Source organism: Thrips palmi, unplaced genomic scaffold, assembly GCF_012932325.1.
Source record: "Thrips palmi isolate BJ-2018 unplaced genomic scaffold, TpBJ-2018v1 HiC_scaffold_2, whole genome shotgun sequence".
In the NCBI taxonomy this organism is placed as follows: domain Eukaryota; kingdom Metazoa; phylum Arthropoda; class Insecta; order Thysanoptera; family Thripidae; genus Thrips; species Thrips palmi.
Window position 1 is genome coordinate 8,552,507 of NW_023144629.1, and position 18,181 is coordinate 8,570,687.

General features: G+C 54.0%; 5 protein-coding genes across 6 annotated transcripts; 3 read left to right on the forward strand and 2 right to left on the reverse strand.

The window, feature by feature from the left end:
* The first annotated feature begins 826 nt into the window (after positions 1-826).
* Positions 827-2,489, forward strand: LOC117647540 (peroxiredoxin). Its single transcript, XM_034389319.1, has 5 exons — positions 827-1,092; positions 1,373-1,490; positions 1,572-1,811; positions 1,887-2,052; positions 2,133-2,489. The coding sequence occupies exons 1-5, from the start codon at positions 912-914 to the stop codon at positions 2,178-2,180; spliced, it is 753 nt and encodes a 250-aa protein (XP_034245210.1). The 5' UTR covers positions 827-911; the 3' UTR covers positions 2,181-2,489.
* Positions 2,487-4,609, reverse strand: LOC117647537 (ankyrin repeat domain-containing protein 17-like). Its single transcript, XM_034389315.1, has 6 exons — positions 4,313-4,609; positions 4,003-4,230; positions 3,730-3,915; positions 3,072-3,654; positions 2,815-2,959; positions 2,487-2,743 (listed from the first exon to the last, which is right to left on the reverse strand). The coding sequence occupies exons 1-6, from the start codon at positions 4,401-4,403 to the stop codon at positions 2,624-2,626; spliced, it is 1,353 nt and encodes a 450-aa protein (XP_034245206.1). The 5' UTR covers positions 4,404-4,609; the 3' UTR covers positions 2,487-2,623.
* Positions 4,610-4,728: 119 nt separating this feature from the next.
* LOC117647538 (ubiquitin-associated domain-containing protein 1) lies at positions 4,729-6,758 on the forward strand. Of its 2 annotated transcripts, none has more exons than XM_034389316.1 (6): positions 4,729-5,258; positions 5,341-5,525; positions 5,598-5,821; positions 5,920-6,184; positions 6,263-6,404; positions 6,477-6,758. In XM_034389316.1, the coding sequence occupies exons 1-6, from the start codon at positions 4,949-4,951 to the stop codon at positions 6,605-6,607; spliced, it is 1,257 nt and encodes a 418-aa protein (XP_034245207.1). In that variant the 5' UTR covers positions 4,729-4,948; the 3' UTR covers positions 6,608-6,758. The 2 variants fall into 2 exon arrangements, with proteins under 2 accessions (XP_034245207.1, XP_034245208.1); XM_034389317.1 differs by having other exon boundaries at positions 5,341-5,510.
* On the reverse strand, positions 6,676-8,339 carry LOC117647539 (serine/threonine-protein kinase Nek7-like). Its single transcript, XM_034389318.1, has 5 exons — positions 8,103-8,339; positions 7,778-7,997; positions 7,484-7,686; positions 7,280-7,393; positions 6,676-7,199 (listed from the first exon to the last, which is right to left on the reverse strand). Exons 1-5 carry the CDS (start codon positions 8,337-8,339, stop codon positions 6,849-6,851), a joined length of 1,125 nt encoding a protein of 374 aa, XP_034245209.1. The 3' UTR covers positions 6,676-6,848.
* A 4,389-nt stretch (positions 8,340-12,728) lies between these two features.
* On the forward strand, positions 12,729-17,705 carry LOC117647536 (monocarboxylate transporter 12). The gene is made up of 8 exons (XM_034389314.1): positions 12,729-12,977; positions 14,196-14,322; positions 14,500-14,643; positions 14,960-15,203; positions 15,585-15,849; positions 16,398-16,671; positions 16,763-16,954; positions 17,054-17,705. Exons 1-8 carry the CDS (start codon positions 12,864-12,866, stop codon positions 17,200-17,202), a joined length of 1,509 nt encoding a protein of 502 aa, XP_034245205.1. The 5' UTR covers positions 12,729-12,863; the 3' UTR covers positions 17,203-17,705.
* The last annotated feature ends 476 nt before the right edge of the window (positions 17,706-18,181 follow it).

Here is an 18,181-nt window from a genome sequence, read left to right on the forward strand (position 1 = left end):
CCTGAGGAAAAAGATTCACCCACCTGGGAGTCGAACCCAGGTCTTCCTCCCGCCAGCTGACACCTCTACCATATCAGCCAATCAGCCACTGGAATGCTACGCGATCAATCTTAGAGTGATGGTACCGGATGCAAGAAGTAAACTTAGGAAAAGATTCACTCCGGGGAGCCGAACCCAGGCCAGCTAAAGAAAATAAGTTTGTCATTGGGATTCGAATCCAAGTCCTCATTCGAGACGGCCGCTGCCTCTGCGCCCGGAGCCACCGAGGAGACACATAAGCCACCACAGCGTTGCCGATCCATTGTCCGACCGACCGTCTGCGACCGACCGACCCATTGTGGGATCACCTTTTGGCAACAGTCTGCGCCGGAAGGGTAGGCTACCCAACGTACACTTGCGCTCTTGGTAAAAAATGCTGGTTTCAAGGACGGCGTCCTACCAACCAGTCGCACGCTTCCCTGAGATCTCATGCCGATTGTTCAGACCGTTTCGCGTCCCCTCTCACACTCCTCAGAGATACGGATCTTTCTCGCGTTGCAGTTTTTGGACCCGACTCGAGTGTTCTTTCCACTCAAGTCGTGATGCCGGTGCTAGGCTTATCTTGGAAACCGGCGCCACGGTGGAGCGGTCAATGAGGCCAACCACCGAAACTGCAAACAAACTGAGCTGATGCGTTTTCGCTCTTCGAAAAAGATCAGTTATACACAGCTGATCTTTTCTAGTCTGTCGTTGTTTTCTTGTCACACTTGTGAACTTTTACTTTGCGATTGGCTTGTAAAAAGCAGTTTGTGATTGGGACTGCAGGTTGGGAGACCCGTTCGCCACGCCTTACCCGCCCACCCGCCACCTCACCGTAGGGACCCGGACCGGCCGCGAGTCCTGATCCTCACATCACAACAACAAACAACAACATGGGTGCCGGCTGGTATTTTGCAGCGATCTGGGCCCTCTGCTGCGCGTCCGCGGGGGCCCAGTCCTTCGCGGAGACGATAGGCAAGGAGCAATCCTGTCACTCCTTCGCGGGAGGCAACGTATATCCTTACACCTGGCCGCACGGCGGGGACCACAAGCTGCAGTGGACGAAGGCAGTCAGTAAGTCGTGGCTGATGCTTGGTTAATGTAGTGCCACCTGTTCACTGACCTGTTTCCCACATTAGACTTCTTCTATTTCCTCTCTTCATACGCTCCTTGCGATCATGCAGGAATCTGCTAAGGGATGTAGCATTTTTTTCGGAGATGGGGAGACACTGCTCATTTTATTCCGTTATCCTGGAAGCGAGCCTGTTGCTTCATTAATTTTCATTTTGACATTGTCGTCTTCTAATTGTCCTGTTGATGCATTTTATGTATACAAGTTTGTTTTCCTTTTTAGTTTCCAAGCCTGCTCCTGAATGGAAAGGAACTGCAGTTGTAAGTGGAGAGATCAAAGAAATCAAATTATCCGACTACAAAGGGAAATATTTGATCTTTTTCTTTTACCCTCTGGACTTGTAAGTTAAACAATGACAAGTGATGTGATAAAACTTAAGGAATTACAATTCAATTTGCAAACTATTTATCTTTTCTTATAGCACATTTGTATGTCCTACTGAAATTTTGGCCTTTAATGACCGATTGGAAGAGTTCCGAAAAATTAACACAGAGGTTGTTGCATGCTCTGTGGATTCTCACTTTACACACCATGCATGGACCAACACCCCTCGTAAGGAAGGTGGCTTGGGGAAACTAACAATTCCACTGCTGTCGGACTTGAACCATCAGATCTCTAAAGATTATGGTGTATATTTAGAAGAGCTTGGTCACACATTAAGGTAACCTTTTTAATTTCCTTTCTATTGTAAAATTCTATATTGGTTTCTTGTGTTTAAAAAAAATTCTCTTTTCAGAGGTCTCTTCATCATTGATCCCCGAGGCGTGATACGCCAGATTACCCTGAATGATCTGCCTGTCGGACGCAGTGTGGACGAAACTCTGCGTCTGGTTCAAGCCTTCCAGTACACTGACAAATTTGGAGAAGTTTGCCCTGCAGGTTGGAAGCCTGGTGAAGATACTGTAAGTGGTTGGCAAAAGTACTTCAGGTCGTCTGCAGTATTTTGGACACCGTTTTTCATTGAACATTATTTTTCTACCAGATTAAACCTGATTTGATCAAGAAGAAGGAATTCTTCTCCAAACATTGAGGACTTCGTTACTTGTCGCTCTCACACATCACTTCTGGGTAAGAGTGCTTGCTCGTTTATTTTTAAATTAAAACACAAGACTGTTCCCTTAAGCTAAGAATTTTCAGCATTATCTTGGCCTTGACTAGTCACATTCAGACAGACACCATTTGATTTGTCTCAAGTATTCAAAACTCTAAAATCTTTTCTGATATTCTAATGATAATATATTGCATTTACAATACTGTGAAGTAAGACTGAAATTTGTTAAATACAGTAAAATTTACTAACTTTCTGTGAACTTTAATAATAAACTTGTTCAAGAGATCAGTGTGCCTTTGAGTTTATTTAAATCTGAGTTCTTGGAACATCAATACATTGTAAAATAATCAATATGTCAACAATTAAAAACACGCATTAAATGCTACCTACAATAAAACTACAATGCCAAAATAATTTTCAAATTACAAATTGTTATTTAGTGACCTGATTCTTTGCAAAATGAAAAACTGAAAAGCCTTGTCAACAATGCCAAGTTCTTCTAAGTCTGCCTGTCTTAAATTGAGGAATGTATCAACATCAATCTGTAAAATGAAAGTTGGTTTAGGAATCACATTTTGCTCATTAAAAATCTCGGAATGCTACTTAGCTTTACCTCATGACTCTTCAGAAGAGGACTGAGAGACTCCAAATTCAGACTATGCAGTAAAGCTTCCAGCTGTGGGTCACTGTGTTTTGCTTCATGCCCATGAACACTCACATAGACACCCACATTTTTGTGTTGTCTTTTCTTTCCGAACCTGTGAAATAAAATTTTAGAGCAATTCTTGATAATTTTACTATGTACCTCAAAATTTGCAGAATTTTAGGTTATTATTAAATCACAAAATTGTAAAAACTGAATTTATTCACCTTCTCTTGAGTTTTTTCCACCATCTTCTTAATATTTTGCGACTTTCCAACTTGAATTTGGGCTCCACTTTATAGTAACAGTGACCATAGGAAAACAGCCATGGGGGAACCAAAGGCGAAGAACAAGCTGTGGGGCTGACACACTGGCGAGGACTGTGTGCCATTAAATAAGGAGATAAATGTGCTGGTGACTGGTGGGGTGATATATATGGCGTACAGTTAAAAGGTGTGCAAGCACATGTCGGACTAGGGGGAAATTTAAAAATCTGAGGACTGTGTGGTCCAACACTAGGGGTATGGTAAGCTGGGGTGCATGGGTTCAAAGGCATCCCATATGGGCTCCACTGAGGGAGGGCCAGGGAATGGAATGGAGGATGTGGGGACAGTGAACTGGCTTTCATGAAAGATATTGTAGGAGGTGGAGTCAACAGAACCCCCACGTCGTTATGTCCGTTGATCAATGCCATGTCCAATGCTGTCAAATTAGATGAATTTGTCATGTGTACGTTTGCTGCAGATGCCAAGAGCACTTTCACAACTTCAGTGTGTCCCCCACAAGCAGCCAACATCAATGGAGTCAAGCCTAAAACAAATATATTGCATTAAATTCAGTGCATTTATGAATGATTTGTAGGCAGGTGAGAATTGATTTACTAACCCGAATCTGGTAATTTCCCATTTACATTAGCCTGATGGTTGAGCAGGTAACTGACATCTTCTATTTTACCCAGTTGACATGCCCTGGCCAAAGCTCGAAAAATACCAGAAGAGTCAGCCAGTGGCATCAACATTGCCATAGAGTCTCTCTCAGTGCTCTCTACAGCCAGACTCATGCTGTCCCAACCTGTAATTCACATTTAAATTCCATTTTTAAAAAGTAAACAATTTTTTTAACCCTTTTGAATTGCAATTTTGAATCAATGGTACTAACCATAAACATTCTGCATGGAAACATCAGCTCCCGCTTTTATTAAAACCCCAACTACGTCAGATTGCCCATTTCGAACCGCTTGCATCAATGGTGTCCACCCAAGAGGGCAAGCCTGATTGACATCAGCCCCATGCTTTAGAAGCAACAAGACTGCCTCAGTCCATCCCAATGCAGAACAAATCTGCAGTGGAGTCAGGCCATGGTGATCTCTCTGGTTAACTGTACAACCTAACAAAAAAATGGATTTTAAAAAGAAAGATAATCTGTTGATTTTTGGTTATAAAAAGGGCCTCAAAATTAGTTGTCTTACCTGCAGCAAGGCACCTGCTCAGATTTATCCAGTCGCGCCTCCTGCAGATGTCTCCCAGCCCAGAGGCTTTCTCTGACTCTGGCTCGGGCATGGCTGTCTTGGACTTCTGACACGGGCGATTTGCGGCAGTGACACGAAACGACCATAATCGCACGACTTGAAGAAGAATCCTCTAAAAACATAAGCTCAGGCTTCACTAGAGTTGCAATCGTCAATAAAAACACAGGCCTCACACGCGCTGCCGCCACTTGCTGTGCTTTCGTAAATGTGCTTGACGTCTGCTAGTCACCACCAGTCACTTCTAGCGACTTTCAACTGTCTCTCTCTGCCTTTTCTTTTCGTCCCTTTCTTCTCGTGAAGTGCGAGAGAGATAGCTGCAAGCGGAAGTGACTGGGAGGGAAAGACCGGGAAAGCCAGTTTCACCAACATTCTCATAAAAATCACACATGCAAGATTCTGACATTTTTCGGTAATTTCTTGGCGATCCGCTTTCTACTTCTCCGAATTTCAATTTAGTGGTTGTTGATTTTGAATTCTACGAGTGTCGACCCAGGTGTGGCCACTCAGAGTGGGCCTGGAGCCAACATAAGGTGGCATGCCTGTGGCGCGTAAAAATAAAATTTAGGATAGTGTTGGATGTTGTTTGTTTGTTTGGAGTTTGGGTTCTATACCACCGCCAAAAATCATTTATCCAGTGGAACTGGCATGACTTCGCCTGAGAGCGAGCACACGAAAATTTCGGTCATTTACATGGGCGCTGTGTGGAAGACCAAAGTAAGCAACACCACCAAGATTAACAAGTTGCTGGCCATGTCTTTGACTTATTTTCATGGGCCTAGCACGCATTCGACTTTGAGGGCCTCAAAGCACAAGATGGTAACTGTAAGAACCAGGGAAGTACTCTCTGGTGAGAAATCCTTGAATGAGGAAGGTTTGAGAGAAAATGGTAAATTATTGAGCCAATGGTTCCAGTGATGTGCGCATTGTACAATCCCTATGTTCTTAAAAATGAATAAATTTGTGAACAGAGGAGGTTCTTTTGGTTCAATGCCGCTCTTCCCCTCCAAAGCAACCGCAACCAGACTTGAGGGGGCCATCCACAGCTGAAATGTGGGAGGCCACAAAGGACCTGGAGCCACGAAACATTCAAAAGCCTGGACCCAAGATACCGGAGACTGAAGATGAGATGGACATAACAGTTATGTTCACAAAAGTAATGTCTGATCATTTTCCACAATTATTTATGAACTAGGACTAAGCAGCCAATTTTGATTCCTTGTTGCAGTGCTCCATACGGTTTTCAATAGACAGTCCTCGTATCTGTATTACTCTATTTGAGACTGCTGCTCGCCTTTTGGCATATGCACCTAACGGAATGGAAGTCCTACAACAAGTGAAGAAAGAGATTAGCTCTAAGAGGGAACCCAATCTTCACAGCCCATATGTAAAACAACTTACTGACATGGGGTTTTCAGAACGCATGGTCCTCAAAGCATTGACAGCAAAAAGGTTTTTTCATAGTGTCATTAACTGCACCATAACAACATACTTTTGAGGAAAAAAAATGTCCCAAATTATTTTACAGTAACAGAAGTTTTATATTTCAGAATGAATGTTTCTGAGGCTATGGAATGGCTTCTAGAGCAAAGTTCTGGCTCCAAGGAAGAAGAGCTGCCTGAGCCATCAACAAGCCAGGCAAAGACTTTGACAGTGTATGAGTCATTTCAAGACCTTTTGACCTCTGCTTTAAGGAGAAGGCATGATAATTTTAAATTGAACCAGAAACATTTTGACCATCTTAAGCAAATGGGATATGAAGAAAGAGACATTGAAATTGCATTGAGGGAGACGGACAACAGTCTGAAAGCAGCTGTAGGTACAATAGGGAGCATGTAATTAGTGTGGAATCATGAGAAGAATTGAGCAAACAAAAAAGTGTATCATTTTTAGTTGGCCTGGATTCTTGGACATACATCCCGAGCTGTTCCATCAAAGCTCAACCAAAGTTTAGATCCCAGCGGATCCATGTACAAGTCAATGATGGCCAGTGAAATAGTACAGCTCAATCTTAAAAAACCAAAATTTATCCTTGGTAAGCATTGATTGAGTCAGATCCTGTTGGAAAATTAACTCTTGTAATATTTATTAGGTACTTTCCTTGCAGCTTTACTATCCATTCTAGAGGAACCTCAGAGTCTCAGCTTGTGGCAAAGGGATCGTGATGTTGGTTGTGTTTTGAATCATTTGTCACTGCTGCACAACACTGAAAGTAGTGGAGGGAGACGAGTCATATGAGGTAACGCAGATTGCTAAAATTAATGACGTAATAATTAGTTTAGTTCTGTTCATGGAGTTGCTCTACATACCTGGTCCTTCTCATATTTTATTTAAAATCATTCTTGCTTTTGTTGCTAGAAATGACATGAATGCACAGAGACAAAGCAAATTTGACACATCACATGTTCAATTTCCAAACAGTAAAAAATTGACAAAGAAAAAAATTTTTGTTTTTAAACATTTAGCATTACAAATCAGATCACAAATCATTGCTTTTGTCAATTAAAGGTGGGAAAAGTGTCTCATGATGTTCCCGTGTCATAGAGACATTGCTGATTCTGCGGTGCACATGAGCTGTGGGCTGCATCAAGGGTGTTGCAAGAGGTGAAAGCGGTAGCAGTCCAACTGGATTCCGTAGCCTCTGTCCTGATCCTCGACTACGACTTTGGGAACTTGTGGACCCACTGCTGCTGGCTTCTGGCCTGTTCCCTCCACTGGTAACTTTTCTGTTGTATTGGCTGTTCATAGTCTGTGCTATACTATACATGTGGCCAATGTCTGGCCTGTCGCTTGGGTTGGCTGTTATACACCCTGCCACTAAGCTCCTCAACTGCAAATACACAAAGTTATAATGTGCTATGGCTTTTAAAAGTATTTTTTGTCAGTGAAAAAATAGGTAAAAATACATACACTGTCAGAGTAGGCATTACTCGGCAAGGGTGGGTAGTCGCATTGTGCAATCTTCATACAGAGAGTATACAGATTCATTTTGTCACCATAAAATGGTGATTGAAGCGCAGCCATCTGTGAACATGAACAGACCCACACTGTCAATCAACTCTCAGACAAAGAACAAGCTGTGTCTGAAGAGCAACCTATTTTTCCAATACGTACCTCATAAAGAAGACAGCCTAGAGACCAAATATCACTCTTGAAATTATAGCCATGTTCATGAATACGTTCAGGGCTCATGTAATATGGGGTTCCAACAAGAGAATGAGCAGCTACTGTTTTAGAACTGAAAAATCGTCCTAAACCAAGATCACCTAATTTTATTACTCCAGATGCTGTGATAAATACATTTGCAGGCTTGATATCTGAATAAAAAAGAACAAATATTTTTTATTTGTTTGTATTACATTGTAACAGGTTCAATATTTTCCCCAATTAATATTTATGTATCCTCACCTCTATGCATTATTCGTTTCGAATGCATATGATCCACTGCACTACACAGCTGCACAAAGTATTTCCAAATGGTACGCTCAGGTATGAGACGTCTGTGGCGACGGAAGTGTTTAATCATTCTAAGTAGGTCCCCCGCATCAGCCAATTCCAGAACAATATTTAATTCCCCATCTTCGATAAAGGACGAAAGGTACCGAATGACATTTGGATGATCCAGTTGCTGCAATCAGCATAAGCCGACATTAGTTCAAAATAAACAATCAATCATAAACAGACAAGGCGTTTGGGTTGAAACCAGAACAAATCATCGGAGAGGGTCATGCACCTGCAGCAGGTTGGTCTCCTTGACGCAGTCCACCCTGGCCTTGGCATCCATCATGTCGAAGATCTGCACCTTCTTGAGGGCCACCACGCTGCCGTCCGTCTTGGAGCGGGCCCGGAACACGACGCTGAACTGGCCTTTGCCGATGCGCCGGTCCACCACCAGCTCGCTGGTGGACCTGTAGGTGGTGCCGCCATGGGTCACCGGCTTGAGCAGGGCCAGCAGCTCTGCCTCCGACATCCTGGCCGTGCTGGGCCTACAGTGCGTACAGGGCGTACACCTCTCTGGCGGTCGAGGACTTGAACTAGGCTGTCGCTAACCAAACCCCTGCTCCCCCTGACTCTGGCGGGGTGCCGACGGCCATGGGGCACTTGACGGCTTCGACGGCGTCCGTGTGGTCCGTGGGGCAAGGAGCATGCAGCTCGCGTCGCGTCGAGCCGAGTGCGTGCGAGTGCCGAGGCCGGCGCTCAGCGCACCCAGACCACCCAGCCCAGACGATGCTTGTGATCGCGCTCGTCGCGCTGCTCCTGCCCAGCGCCCACGGCAAAGATGCGAAACTCGACCAAATTCCACGCCCCGATTTCAGGCTGCTGGCCCCGGTCGTTCAGAGTCAAGGTTCTTGGGTCACTCGCACCGCTCGGCAACGCTTCCTTCCTCGTCCTCGGCGGCTCAGGCCGCACGGCACCCGCGACGCGGGCCTGCACTCCGCGAGACCGCCTACCGCGGCATGGAGCGACCAGCGACCTGGGGGCGCGGGGCACTGACGGACACTGGCCCTGGCGCCCTGGCCGTCCTGGCCGCCGCGGGTAGGGGGCCGCTAGCACCGCTAGGCGCGGGGCGGCGAGCGAGTCCGGCCATCGACCAACAACAACCCTCCGCCGCCTCAACCCTCATGGGGGCGACCGCGTGGCGACGGACAGACAGACAGACAGACAGACAGACAGACAGACAGACGCCGCCAGGCCGTGTCCGGGGTGTTCCTGTTCCAAGCCGGCAGACAGACGGACAGACACACGCCGCCCTCGCTGGGCTACGCTAGGTGACGCTAGGCTACTCTTGGCGTAGGCGTACCGGCCGGCCCTGGCGCCGACAGCCAGACACTTGAAAAGCCCCCGCGGCGGTGACGTCATCCTTGACGTCATCCTCGTCGTCCTCGAGTAGGTGCGGCGAGGCGCACTTCCCGTGACGATGGTGGGGCGACGGTGCAGGTGGCAGGCAGTGGCGAGTGGCGGGCATCCGCGAGGGACGCGGCCGCCGCGGGAGGCGCTCAAGTGCCCCAACCGCCACAACCTCGACGCCCTGGGCCAGCAGACCGATTCCGAGAGTTGCCCTTTCCACCGCTCTGTCTCCCTCGCACACTCAAGGGGTGTGCCGTCTAGGCGCGAGAGAGACAGAGCGACGAAAACGACTCTCGGAATCAAGTCTCCTGCTGTGGGGGCTGGCTGCGCGGGCCGCCCTCGATCACGACACGCGGCTGCGTTTCCGTTTCCGGGTGTTCCCTTTATCGGGCGGGGCGGGGCGGGGCGGGGCGGGGCGGGGCCGCAGTGGCGTGCCCCGAGTCCGACGCGGCACTCGTACCGGGTAATTGCTGGCACTAAACTCTCGCGGGGGAAATGTTGACAGGAACTATTTTACCGGGCGTCCGTCGGATTTCGGATTGGCGGCTGGAAACCCTGGAAACGGCGCGGAGGACGGAGACTCACGGCACGGCACTCACGTCCGGGTCGGTCATTGGTCATTCCCTCTCCCTCACCCCACCCAGTCCGGCCAGTCCGCGACACCAAGCCGCACAAAGCAGTGCAATGGACTCGCCGACGGGCTTGCTTGGCTGGAGGGGCTGGAGGGCGCAGGGGGCACACAGTGGGCCAGAAGCCGGTGGAGGCGGCCAAAACTCTAGACGCGTTTTGAGCTCCAGAGTCGCTAAATTGGACTCGAACCGAGCGTGTGACCCCACCAATGGATTCCTCGTTCTGAGAGCAGTCCATTGGTGGGGTCACACGTTCGGTTCGAGTCCTGCTTTGCGACTCTGGAGCTCAAAACGCGTCTAGAGTTTTGGCCGCCTCCACCGGCTTCTGGCCCACTGTGGGGCACCGCGTTGCCTTGCCGCGTTCGGCTCGTTCTGTCTCTGTCGCACTCATGGGGCGAACCGAAAGGGTGCGAGAGAGGGAGGGAGGGAAGGACAGTGACGAAGTGACCCTTCGGAATGGCTTGCCGCTGCACGCTACACTGATGGAAGCGCAGGGGGGGCGGCCACCGCGTTAATGTCACCTACCTCGCCGACGACGGGGGCCCGGGGGCTCTGTCGGGGTGCGTCCTGTCGGGGTGCGTCCTGTCGGGGCGACGATGAGAGTGTTTGCGACATGTGCATTCCGGCTTCGTAGGGGTCGCCTGCTAGGACCACTGTTTATATGGTTATCCACGACAAATCGCGGGCTGAGATAGGCAACCCTTTCGGCGTGGCGGCAATCAGCATCAGACTACAACCTTACGGTGGCACTTTTCGGCCAGTTCGACCGCTGTCTGCATTCCCCCGGATCGATATTTCCCACTTTCGAAAAGCGCCGTGCACCGCAGTCCAACTCGTGCGTTGAAGTACACGCGGAAGCCCATCAGCGCCGTAATCATCACAAACCACACCACCATCACCACCACCATCACCACCACCATCACCACCACCATCACCACCACCATCACCACCACCATCACCACCACCATCACCACCACCATCACCACCACCATCACCACCACCATCACCACCACCATCACCACCACCATCACCACCACCATCACCACCACCATCACCACCACCATCACCACCACCATCACCACCACCATCACCACCACCATCCGCATTGCGGCGTTTGCTCCCGGGCAGTGTCCAAAGTGACCGTCACTTATGCCCATGAACCAAGTGACATTTCCAACCGCATTTGGACCCTCCCGACGAAAAAGACTCTCGGGAACCTGCAGGCACCTGTTCCACCCGTGATTGGCACGGCGCTCAACGATCAATCCGCTCCTCTCCTGCGAACGGTGCTTTCGTCGCTCTGCCTCGCTCGCACTCACCTGCCGTGCGGGTGCGAGAGAGAGATAGGCACTGCAGGGCGGCGACAAGAGGCCGCGTGGGCGCCGACGCCGCCGTCATTGTCGCCGATTAAATATTTCCGCGCACTCCAGTGGGGCGGGGCGCGGCGCGGGGCGGGGCGGCCCGGTCGATGTGGTCACTGGCGTGCGTGTCTATCTATCGGATCTGGGCTGATGGCTGGCAGGCTGGGGGGCTGGCGGCTGGTCTGGTCTGGTCGCTCAGAAAGGGGCGGCAACGCGTGCGCCGCCGCCGCCAAGCCCGCCGACATGGCCGTGCCGTGCCGCGCCGTGCCCCGTGACGTCACGAGCACTTCGGCCATGCGCTTCGTGCGCGCGGCCGCGACCGCGTCTAGAGCCTCCCACGGACAGGACAGCCCTGCCTGGCAGTGGATGGATGGGGGACGGGGGCCTGGCCTGGCCTGGGGTGCCTGGGGCTGGCCCTCGCCGTGCCCTTGCACTAGGTCGCGCGTCGCGCGCGATGCACCCCGCACGCCAATGACATCCTGATGGCGGAGGCGCGCCCTGCGCCCCACGGGCAGTGGCAGGGGAAAGGAGTGTGTGAGAGAGTGTGCTTGTGTGTGTGTGTGTGAGCGTACATGCTATAGTCAGTCTCCCGTCGGCAGGCTGGCAACATTTTGGGGCCGCTGGTGCAACAACGGCGACGTTAGTTGTACAGTCGCTATCTACTTTGTTGTCCAGCCGGCCTAGTTCGTGTTTGCCTTGTCCGGTGACGACGCGACAACGCCCCGCCCTCCGAGGGCCGCGTCTCCCAGCGCAAATGTTTTCGAGTGTGCAAACACGAGCCGCTTATTCCGAAGGATCGGTCCGTCGCTCTGTCTCTGTCGCACTCATGGCGCTCATGGGGCGTCCCGTAGGGTGCGAGAGAGACAGAGCGATCCTTCCTCGGTGCCGCCATGCGTTCGATGAGTCCGAATGAATCCTCGCGCTGAAGCGGCAGAAGCAGGAACACGAGCGTACAGTGGGCTAGAAGACCGGTGGAGGCGGTCAAAACTCGAAACGCGTTTTGAGCTCCTGAGTCACTAAATGGAACTCGAACCGAACGTGTGACCCCACCAATGGAGTGCTCTTCGAACGAGGAATCCATTGGTGGGGTCACACGTTCGGTTCGAGTCCTGCTTAGCGACTCTGGAGATCAAAACGCGTCTAGAGTTTTGGCCGCCGGCGCCGGCCTTCCGGCCCACTGTGGAGCGGCGGCCGCGGGACTTCCCTCTCTCTAATCGCGCGCATTAGAGCGCGAGGGCGGCAGCGGAACCGTTCCCAACACGCTCCGTCTCTCTCGCACCCACGGGGCGTTGCCGCACGGGTGCGAGAGAGACGGAGCGCGATCGGCTTCGGCCGGCAGGACCTGGCCCCGCCGGCCCCGCCTCTCGCGAGCACGTGGCCAAGTGCGATTATCTGGCGGCAGGCCCGGCGGGCCCGGCACTGGCGGGGCAGGCAGGGCTGGCAGGCAGGGCTGGCAGGCAGGGCACGGCGTCGACGGCCGGACAGCCCGACAGGCAGCCGTTCGGGAGGGGACCAGTGACAGTACCGGCGCTTGCATCCCGCGGGCACGCCGAGGAGAGCGCCGCAGCGCCGCCCGCCTCGTCCACTGCGACTCTCGGCCTCGCGACCACCACCACGACCACCACCACGACGACCACCACCGCCATCACCACCACCATGGGCGCGAGCAGGATGCGACCCGCGAGCGACAAGCAGCTGGAGCGGCCGCCGCGCCGGCCCCCCAACGGAGGCTGGGGCTGGGTCGTGGTGCTGGGCGTCGCCGTGTCCTACGTGAGTACCGCGAGGGCGCCGACGACGGCCGCCAACCACATCGCGCCGACCGCGCCATCACGCCGCGCGCGTTACCATGGCCACCTCGGTGATTGTCACTTTCTCGAACCGGAATTCCCCGCTCGAGGGGGTGGTGCTTACGGCCGGCTAGAATCAATTGGCTCACAGACACAAGTCATTCACCCACACACGCCTCTCGTACACATAGTCGTATTTGCTTACGCTCACACAGTCACTCACAAACACACTCACTCACATACACATTCACTCACAAACACACACGTCCAAAACACAAACACACAGAAAGACAGATTGACGTATTGCGCGTCGCCCGCTCCAACTCGATCGTCCCCTAGGGCGTTCGACACTTGACTCTGACGACCCTACCCCTCCCCTCCCTCCTTCCTCCATTGCCACAACAGTCTTCCGCCACTCTCACACCACCGTGGCAGCAGGCTGGCAGCAGGCCCGTCGCGACAGAATTGATTAGCGACCCCAAATGAGTCACACCCGTCACACTGCCATCGGCCAGCCATCGGCCGGCTTGTGACTGGCTTCACACGCACGTACATCGTAGTACACGAGAGCACCTACACACACAGACGCACCTACACTATGAATCGTTAAACTATCATGGGACAGCGAGGCGCACTCCACCGGCCAAAAAGGCCCGGCCCTTCCAGCCAAAGTGGACGGCCAGCGGTTTGGCCTCGTCGGCCTTGTCACGGTCACCCCGTCCGCGGGAGTCTCTAGTGTGTACTCTGGTGTCGGACGCTTTGCGACAACTCCAACTCGGACCCTGTCAAAAACCGAGTCGGAACAACAACTCGACCGGCGCGGCTAGGCTGGGCTAGGCGCGGGCAGGGCAGAGCGCCCGGCGCCCAGCCGGCCCGTCGCGCCGCGGAGTGCAGCGGGCTGGCCTACCCCGGTCCTGGCAGGCGCCGTGCTCGCCGTGGTCACCACGCGCAGTGGGCTAGAAAGACCGGCGCAGGCGGCCAAAACTCTAGACGCGTTTTGAGCTCCAGAGTCGCTAAGCAGGACTCGAACCGAACGCGTGACCCCACCAATGGATTCCTCGTTCGAAGAGCAATCCATTGGTGGGGTCACACGTTCGGTTCGAGTCCCATTTAGCGACTCTGGAGCTCAAAACGCGCCCGGGATTTCGACCGCCTCCACCGATCTTCTGGCCCACTGTGCCACGTGCTGGCTCCCTTCCAGATGACCAACATGGCGCTGTTCTCCGTGTTCGGCCTGCTGTTCGGCGGCCAGCTGGAGGCCTGGGGGTTGGAGACGACGGGCATCGCCGTCATCAGCAGCACCATGAACACCATTCAGAACTTCTCAGGTGCGTTGCCGGCCGTTGCTGTCTCTCTTGCACTCACGAGACTCCGCGTATGGGTGCGGAGCGAGGCAGAGCGGGTAAACGCAGTAAGGAATGAGCCCCCCTTGGGGAGTTGAACCGGCGGCTGCCGCGTGACACGCGACCGCGCTGCTATTGACGCTACGGCTACGCTTGGCGCAGGCCTGCTGGTGGGGCCCATGGTGAAGCGACTGGGCGGCAAGGCGGTGTCGCTGCTGGGCGGCGCGCTCATCTCGTCCGGCATGATGCTGTCCTACTTCGCCACGGACCCCTGGCAGATCTTCATCACGTGGGGCTTCCTGGTTGGTACGACTCGCCACCCAGCTCCCCTTCCCTTCCCTCGCCCCACAGCGGGCCAGAGGACCGACGCAGGCGAGGCGGCCAAAGCTCTAGACGCGTTTTGAGCTTCAGAGTCGCTAAACAGGACTCGAACCGAACGTGTGACCCCACCAATGGATTCCTCGTTCGGAGCGCAATCCATTGGTGGGGTCACACGTTCGGTTCGAGTCTCATACAGCGACTCTGGAGCTCAATACGCGTCCGGGATTTTTAACCGCCTCCACCGGTCTTCTGGCCCACTGTGCGTCCCGCGAGGAGTGACTTGACCACGTGCGCTCTGCAGGCCTAGGGCTGGGGCTGCTGGTGCCCTCCACCTTCCTCAACATCAACTCGTACTTCACGACGCGCCGCAGCCAGGCCGTGGGCATCGCGCTGGCCGGCACGGGTCTGGGCCAGATCCTGATGCCGCACCTAGTGCGCCTGCTGCTGGAGCAGTACGGCTTCCACAGCGCCGTCCTCATCATGGGCGCCATCGCCCTGCACTCGCTGCCGGGCTGCCTGCTCTACCGCAAGCCGGTCCTCGTCAGGTAGTACGCCATTCCCAAAACCATCCCAATTTTACAAGTTTTTTTGAAAGGTTTGTTTTGAAAGTTTGTTCCGCGCGACGGGTTTGCCGGCACTTGACTGATAGGGCGTGGAGTCACTGGCTTTGGCGAAGAGCCCAATATCTTTGCGGGCCGGGCGGGCCGGGCGGGCGGCGCCCTTGTGGACGGATCGGCGGTTCGCGAACGCCACGCGGTTCTTGTCGGCTTGTTCGGCTTAGCCGACGTGCCGGGCCACACGACGCAGTCACGCAGCTCATGCACCGGCCCACCACACTCGAAGCCGATTAGTGCGAATCGAGGGCCCTCCTGCCCTGTCCGAACCTAACACCATACCGAGCCACAACAACATGCTTTTCCCGCCAGGGACCCCGGCGACCCCGAGGAGCCCAACGAGACCCAGCCCCTCAACCCGGCGACCCCGGCGGCGTCAGCGCTGCCGGTCAAGGCCGAAACCAAGGCCGAGTCCAAGGTCGAGCACCTGCTGGACCCCACCAAGGCCTCCCCCGAGGAGGAGCGGCGCTGCGAGCGGCGCGGCGTCCTGGGCGCGATGCACAAGCTGGCCGACAGCCTGGGCCTGGACCTGCTCGTCAACCTCCGCTTCATGAACCTGGCCGTCGGCACTGGGCTGGTACGCGACGTGCAGTGCGCAACGCAGGCAATGCGCGCCGCGGTGACGGGGACGCCCGGCCGAACTGACGAACGACGAACTGACCCGGCCACATCGATAACTCAAGGCCAGCGAGGATAAGATACGCCCTGACTGGCCGTCAGGCATATCACGATTGGGAGTCCAGTCCGATGCCTGGTTACCTGTTGGGGCGCGTTGCGCGCGTTGCCTTCCCTTCGAGGCCCGGCCAGGCCGCCCGGCATGCGACGCGACGTGCACTGCAACGTGCAGTCGCCGAATTGATTGCACAAGCAGCGGGCGGTACGACGGCACGTCGCTCTGTCTCTCTCGCTCCCCTCGGAGCGCCTCGCGAGTGCGAGAGAGACAGAGCGACGAAGCCGTCTGCTAGGAATCAGTCTATCCAGCGCGCAAGGCAAACTTTTCAAGGGCAAAGTCGGGCGTCGAACCCCTAAAAGTGCGGCAATTTTCTCCGAACAACGCGACGTTTCCCTCCTCACGAAGTGGGGAGGCCTGCCCCGCCGCGCCACTGTAACACGCTCCCTCCGCAGATCTACACGACGCAGACCTCCTTCTCCATGATCTTCCCCTTCTTCCTGATGGAGAGCGTGGGTCTGAGCGCGGCCGCCACCGCCACCTGCATGTCGGCGCAGTCCGTGGGGGACTTGGCCTCGCGGCTGCTGCTGCCGTCGCTCATGAGCGGGGCGCTGTGCGACAGCGCGTGTCGCAGGGGCCGCAAGGGCGGCCAGGGCGGCCACCACTCGGGGCTGGCGGCCCGGACCGTCATGCTCGTCGGTGCGCTGGGCAGCGCGGGCAGCCGCTCCGGTCAGTCACGGGTTCGAGCCCCGCCAGCGTCACCTGTATTTTCACATGCTTTCTCTGCGAATGTTTTCGATATTTTTGGGGCGTTTTGCAGTGATGGCGACGATGACGGGCTTCACCGAGCTGCTGGCGCTGTCCGCCGTCGTCGGCCTGTTCCGCGGCGCCACCGTGCTCAACCAGAACCTGGTGGTGGCCGAGCACGTCCCCGCCAGCAAGCTGCCCGCCGCCATCGGCATGGCCATGGTCGTGAAGGGCGCCTGCGTGCTGGGCCTGGGCTCCGCTCTCGGTGAGTCAAGTGCCTACCTTACCTACACTACGCCGCCTGAACCTGAACCCAACTCTGCAGAACGAACACGAACAGCCCTGTCTTGCTTGCTGCTTGCAGGCGTGGTCCGAGACAAGACGGGCAGCTTCCCCGTGTTCATCCACGCCCTCACCTTGCTGGCCATGTTCACGGGCCTCACCTGGATGCTGGAGAGTCTCTTCTGCGCGCCCAAGAGGCCCGCCAACGCCGCCTCCCGCGCGCCTAGATGACCCTCCCCGTGGACGCGAGGACCCCGAAGGCGGGCCTGTTCCGAGCAGCGGTCCCGTCGCTCTGCCTGCCTCGCTCTCGGGGCGCCCCGTGGGGGTGCGAGAGAGGCAGAGCCAGCAGAGCGACAAAGCCCCGCGCGGCATTGCTCTGTTGGGTCGCTGTCGCTGGGATGCGTGTTCGGCGTCGAATCGATAGATTTTGTGGCCAGAAAAGGTGACAACAGGAGAGGCTCAACGGCGTGTGTTGGTAGAAGCAGCGCGCACGGGCTTCTTCTCGCTCTCTCTCTATCTGATGCTCGGCGGTCACTTGGCGGACCTATCCCAAATCGTGTACACGTCCGTGCTGTGGCGAGGCGACCCGTCTTGTTAGCTGCGCTGCTGCGCTAAAACCTCATCGTCGCACTCGGACTAGGTGTGACGCACTGGCTCGCGAGGCCCAGTAACTTGTGATAATTTATTTGTACATAATAATATAATAATAAACGTAGTGTTAAATTGTTATCGGATTGGTTCGAGTTTTTCTTTTTTATGCTCCAACTTTCCGGCAATCACGACGAACTTCGAAGGACTTCTCAATCCCGTTCCCAAACTGCTGCTCGCGTGCCGAAGCACCGTGCGTGCGTGCACTCCTGCACGCTACTGCACGCGCGTGTTTAGATCTTTCGTTTTGTGTTGGTGACACTGTTTTCTGACCCTGAGGAGAGGTATGGGGATGTAAAATTAAAACGACAGATTGTTGGAAGCCAAGTATATTGGAAGCCCCCCGCTCCAAATTGTCTAACAGCATAGGCCATAACAACAAGGCGAGATTGGATCCTGACATTGTTACGCATAAAAATTGATGTATGCAAATAAAACACACACAATTGAACACAAACTGCTGACTAGCAATAATTAAAAATAAATCTGCAAACCGGATTTGTTTTTAAAGAATTTAAAACACGAGACAGTAAAAGAATGAAATTAGTGTATCATTACAAGT

Coding starts and splice junctions, on each gene's coding strand:
- LOC117647537 (XM_034389315.1), bottom strand. CDS start 4,403: ATGCCCGAGCCAGAGTCAGAGAAAGCCTCTGGGCTGGGAGACATCTGC. Junction 3,916..4,002: donor TTCCATGCAGAATGTTTATG/GTTAGTACCATT, acceptor TGTGAATTACAG/GTTGGGACAGCATGAGTCTG. Junction 2,960..3,071: donor TGGAAAAAACTCAAGAGAAG/GTGAATAAATTC, acceptor TTTATTTCACAG/GTTCGGAAAGAAAAGACAAC.
- LOC117647539 (XM_034389318.1), bottom strand. CDS start 8,339: ATGTCGGAGGCAGAGCTGCTGGCCCTGCTCAAGCCGGTGACCCATGGC. Junction 7,998..8,102: donor AGGAGACCAACCTGCTGCAG/GTGCATGACCCT, acceptor TGCTGATTGCAG/CAACTGGATCATCCAAATGT. Junction 7,687..7,777: donor GAAACGAATAATGCATAGAG/GTGAGGATACAT, acceptor TTTTTTATTCAG/ATATCAAGCCTGCAAATGTA.
- LOC117647538 (XM_034389316.1), top strand. CDS start 4,949: ATGTTGTTTGTTTGTTTGGAGTTTGGGTTCTATACCACCGCCAAAAAT. Junction 5,259..5,340: donor GGAAGGTTTGAGAGAAAATG/GTAAATTATTGA, acceptor ATTTGTGAACAG/AGGAGGTTCTTTTGGTTCAA. Junction 6,405..6,476: donor AAAACCAAAATTTATCCTTG/GTAAGCATTGAT, acceptor CTTTCCTTGCAG/CTTTACTATCCATTCTAGAG.
- LOC117647536 (XM_034389314.1), top strand. CDS start 12,864: ATGGGCGCGAGCAGGATGCGACCCGCGAGCGACAAGCAGCTGGAGCGG. Junction 15,204..15,584: donor CGCAAGCCGGTCCTCGTCAG/GTAGTACGCCAT, acceptor TTTTCCCGCCAG/GGACCCCGGCGACCCCGAGG. Junction 15,850..16,397: donor TGGCCGTCGGCACTGGGCTG/GTACGCGACGTG, acceptor CTCCCTCCGCAG/ATCTACACGACGCAGACCTC.
- LOC117647540 (XM_034389319.1), top strand. CDS start 912: ATGGGTGCCGGCTGGTATTTTGCAGCGATCTGGGCCCTCTGCTGCGCG. Junction 1,093..1,372: donor GCAGTGGACGAAGGCAGTCA/GTAAGTCGTGGC, acceptor TTTCCTTTTTAG/TTTCCAAGCCTGCTCCTGAA. Junction 1,812..1,886: donor GAGCTTGGTCACACATTAAG/GTAACCTTTTTA, acceptor TTCTCTTTTCAG/AGGTCTCTTCATCATTGATC.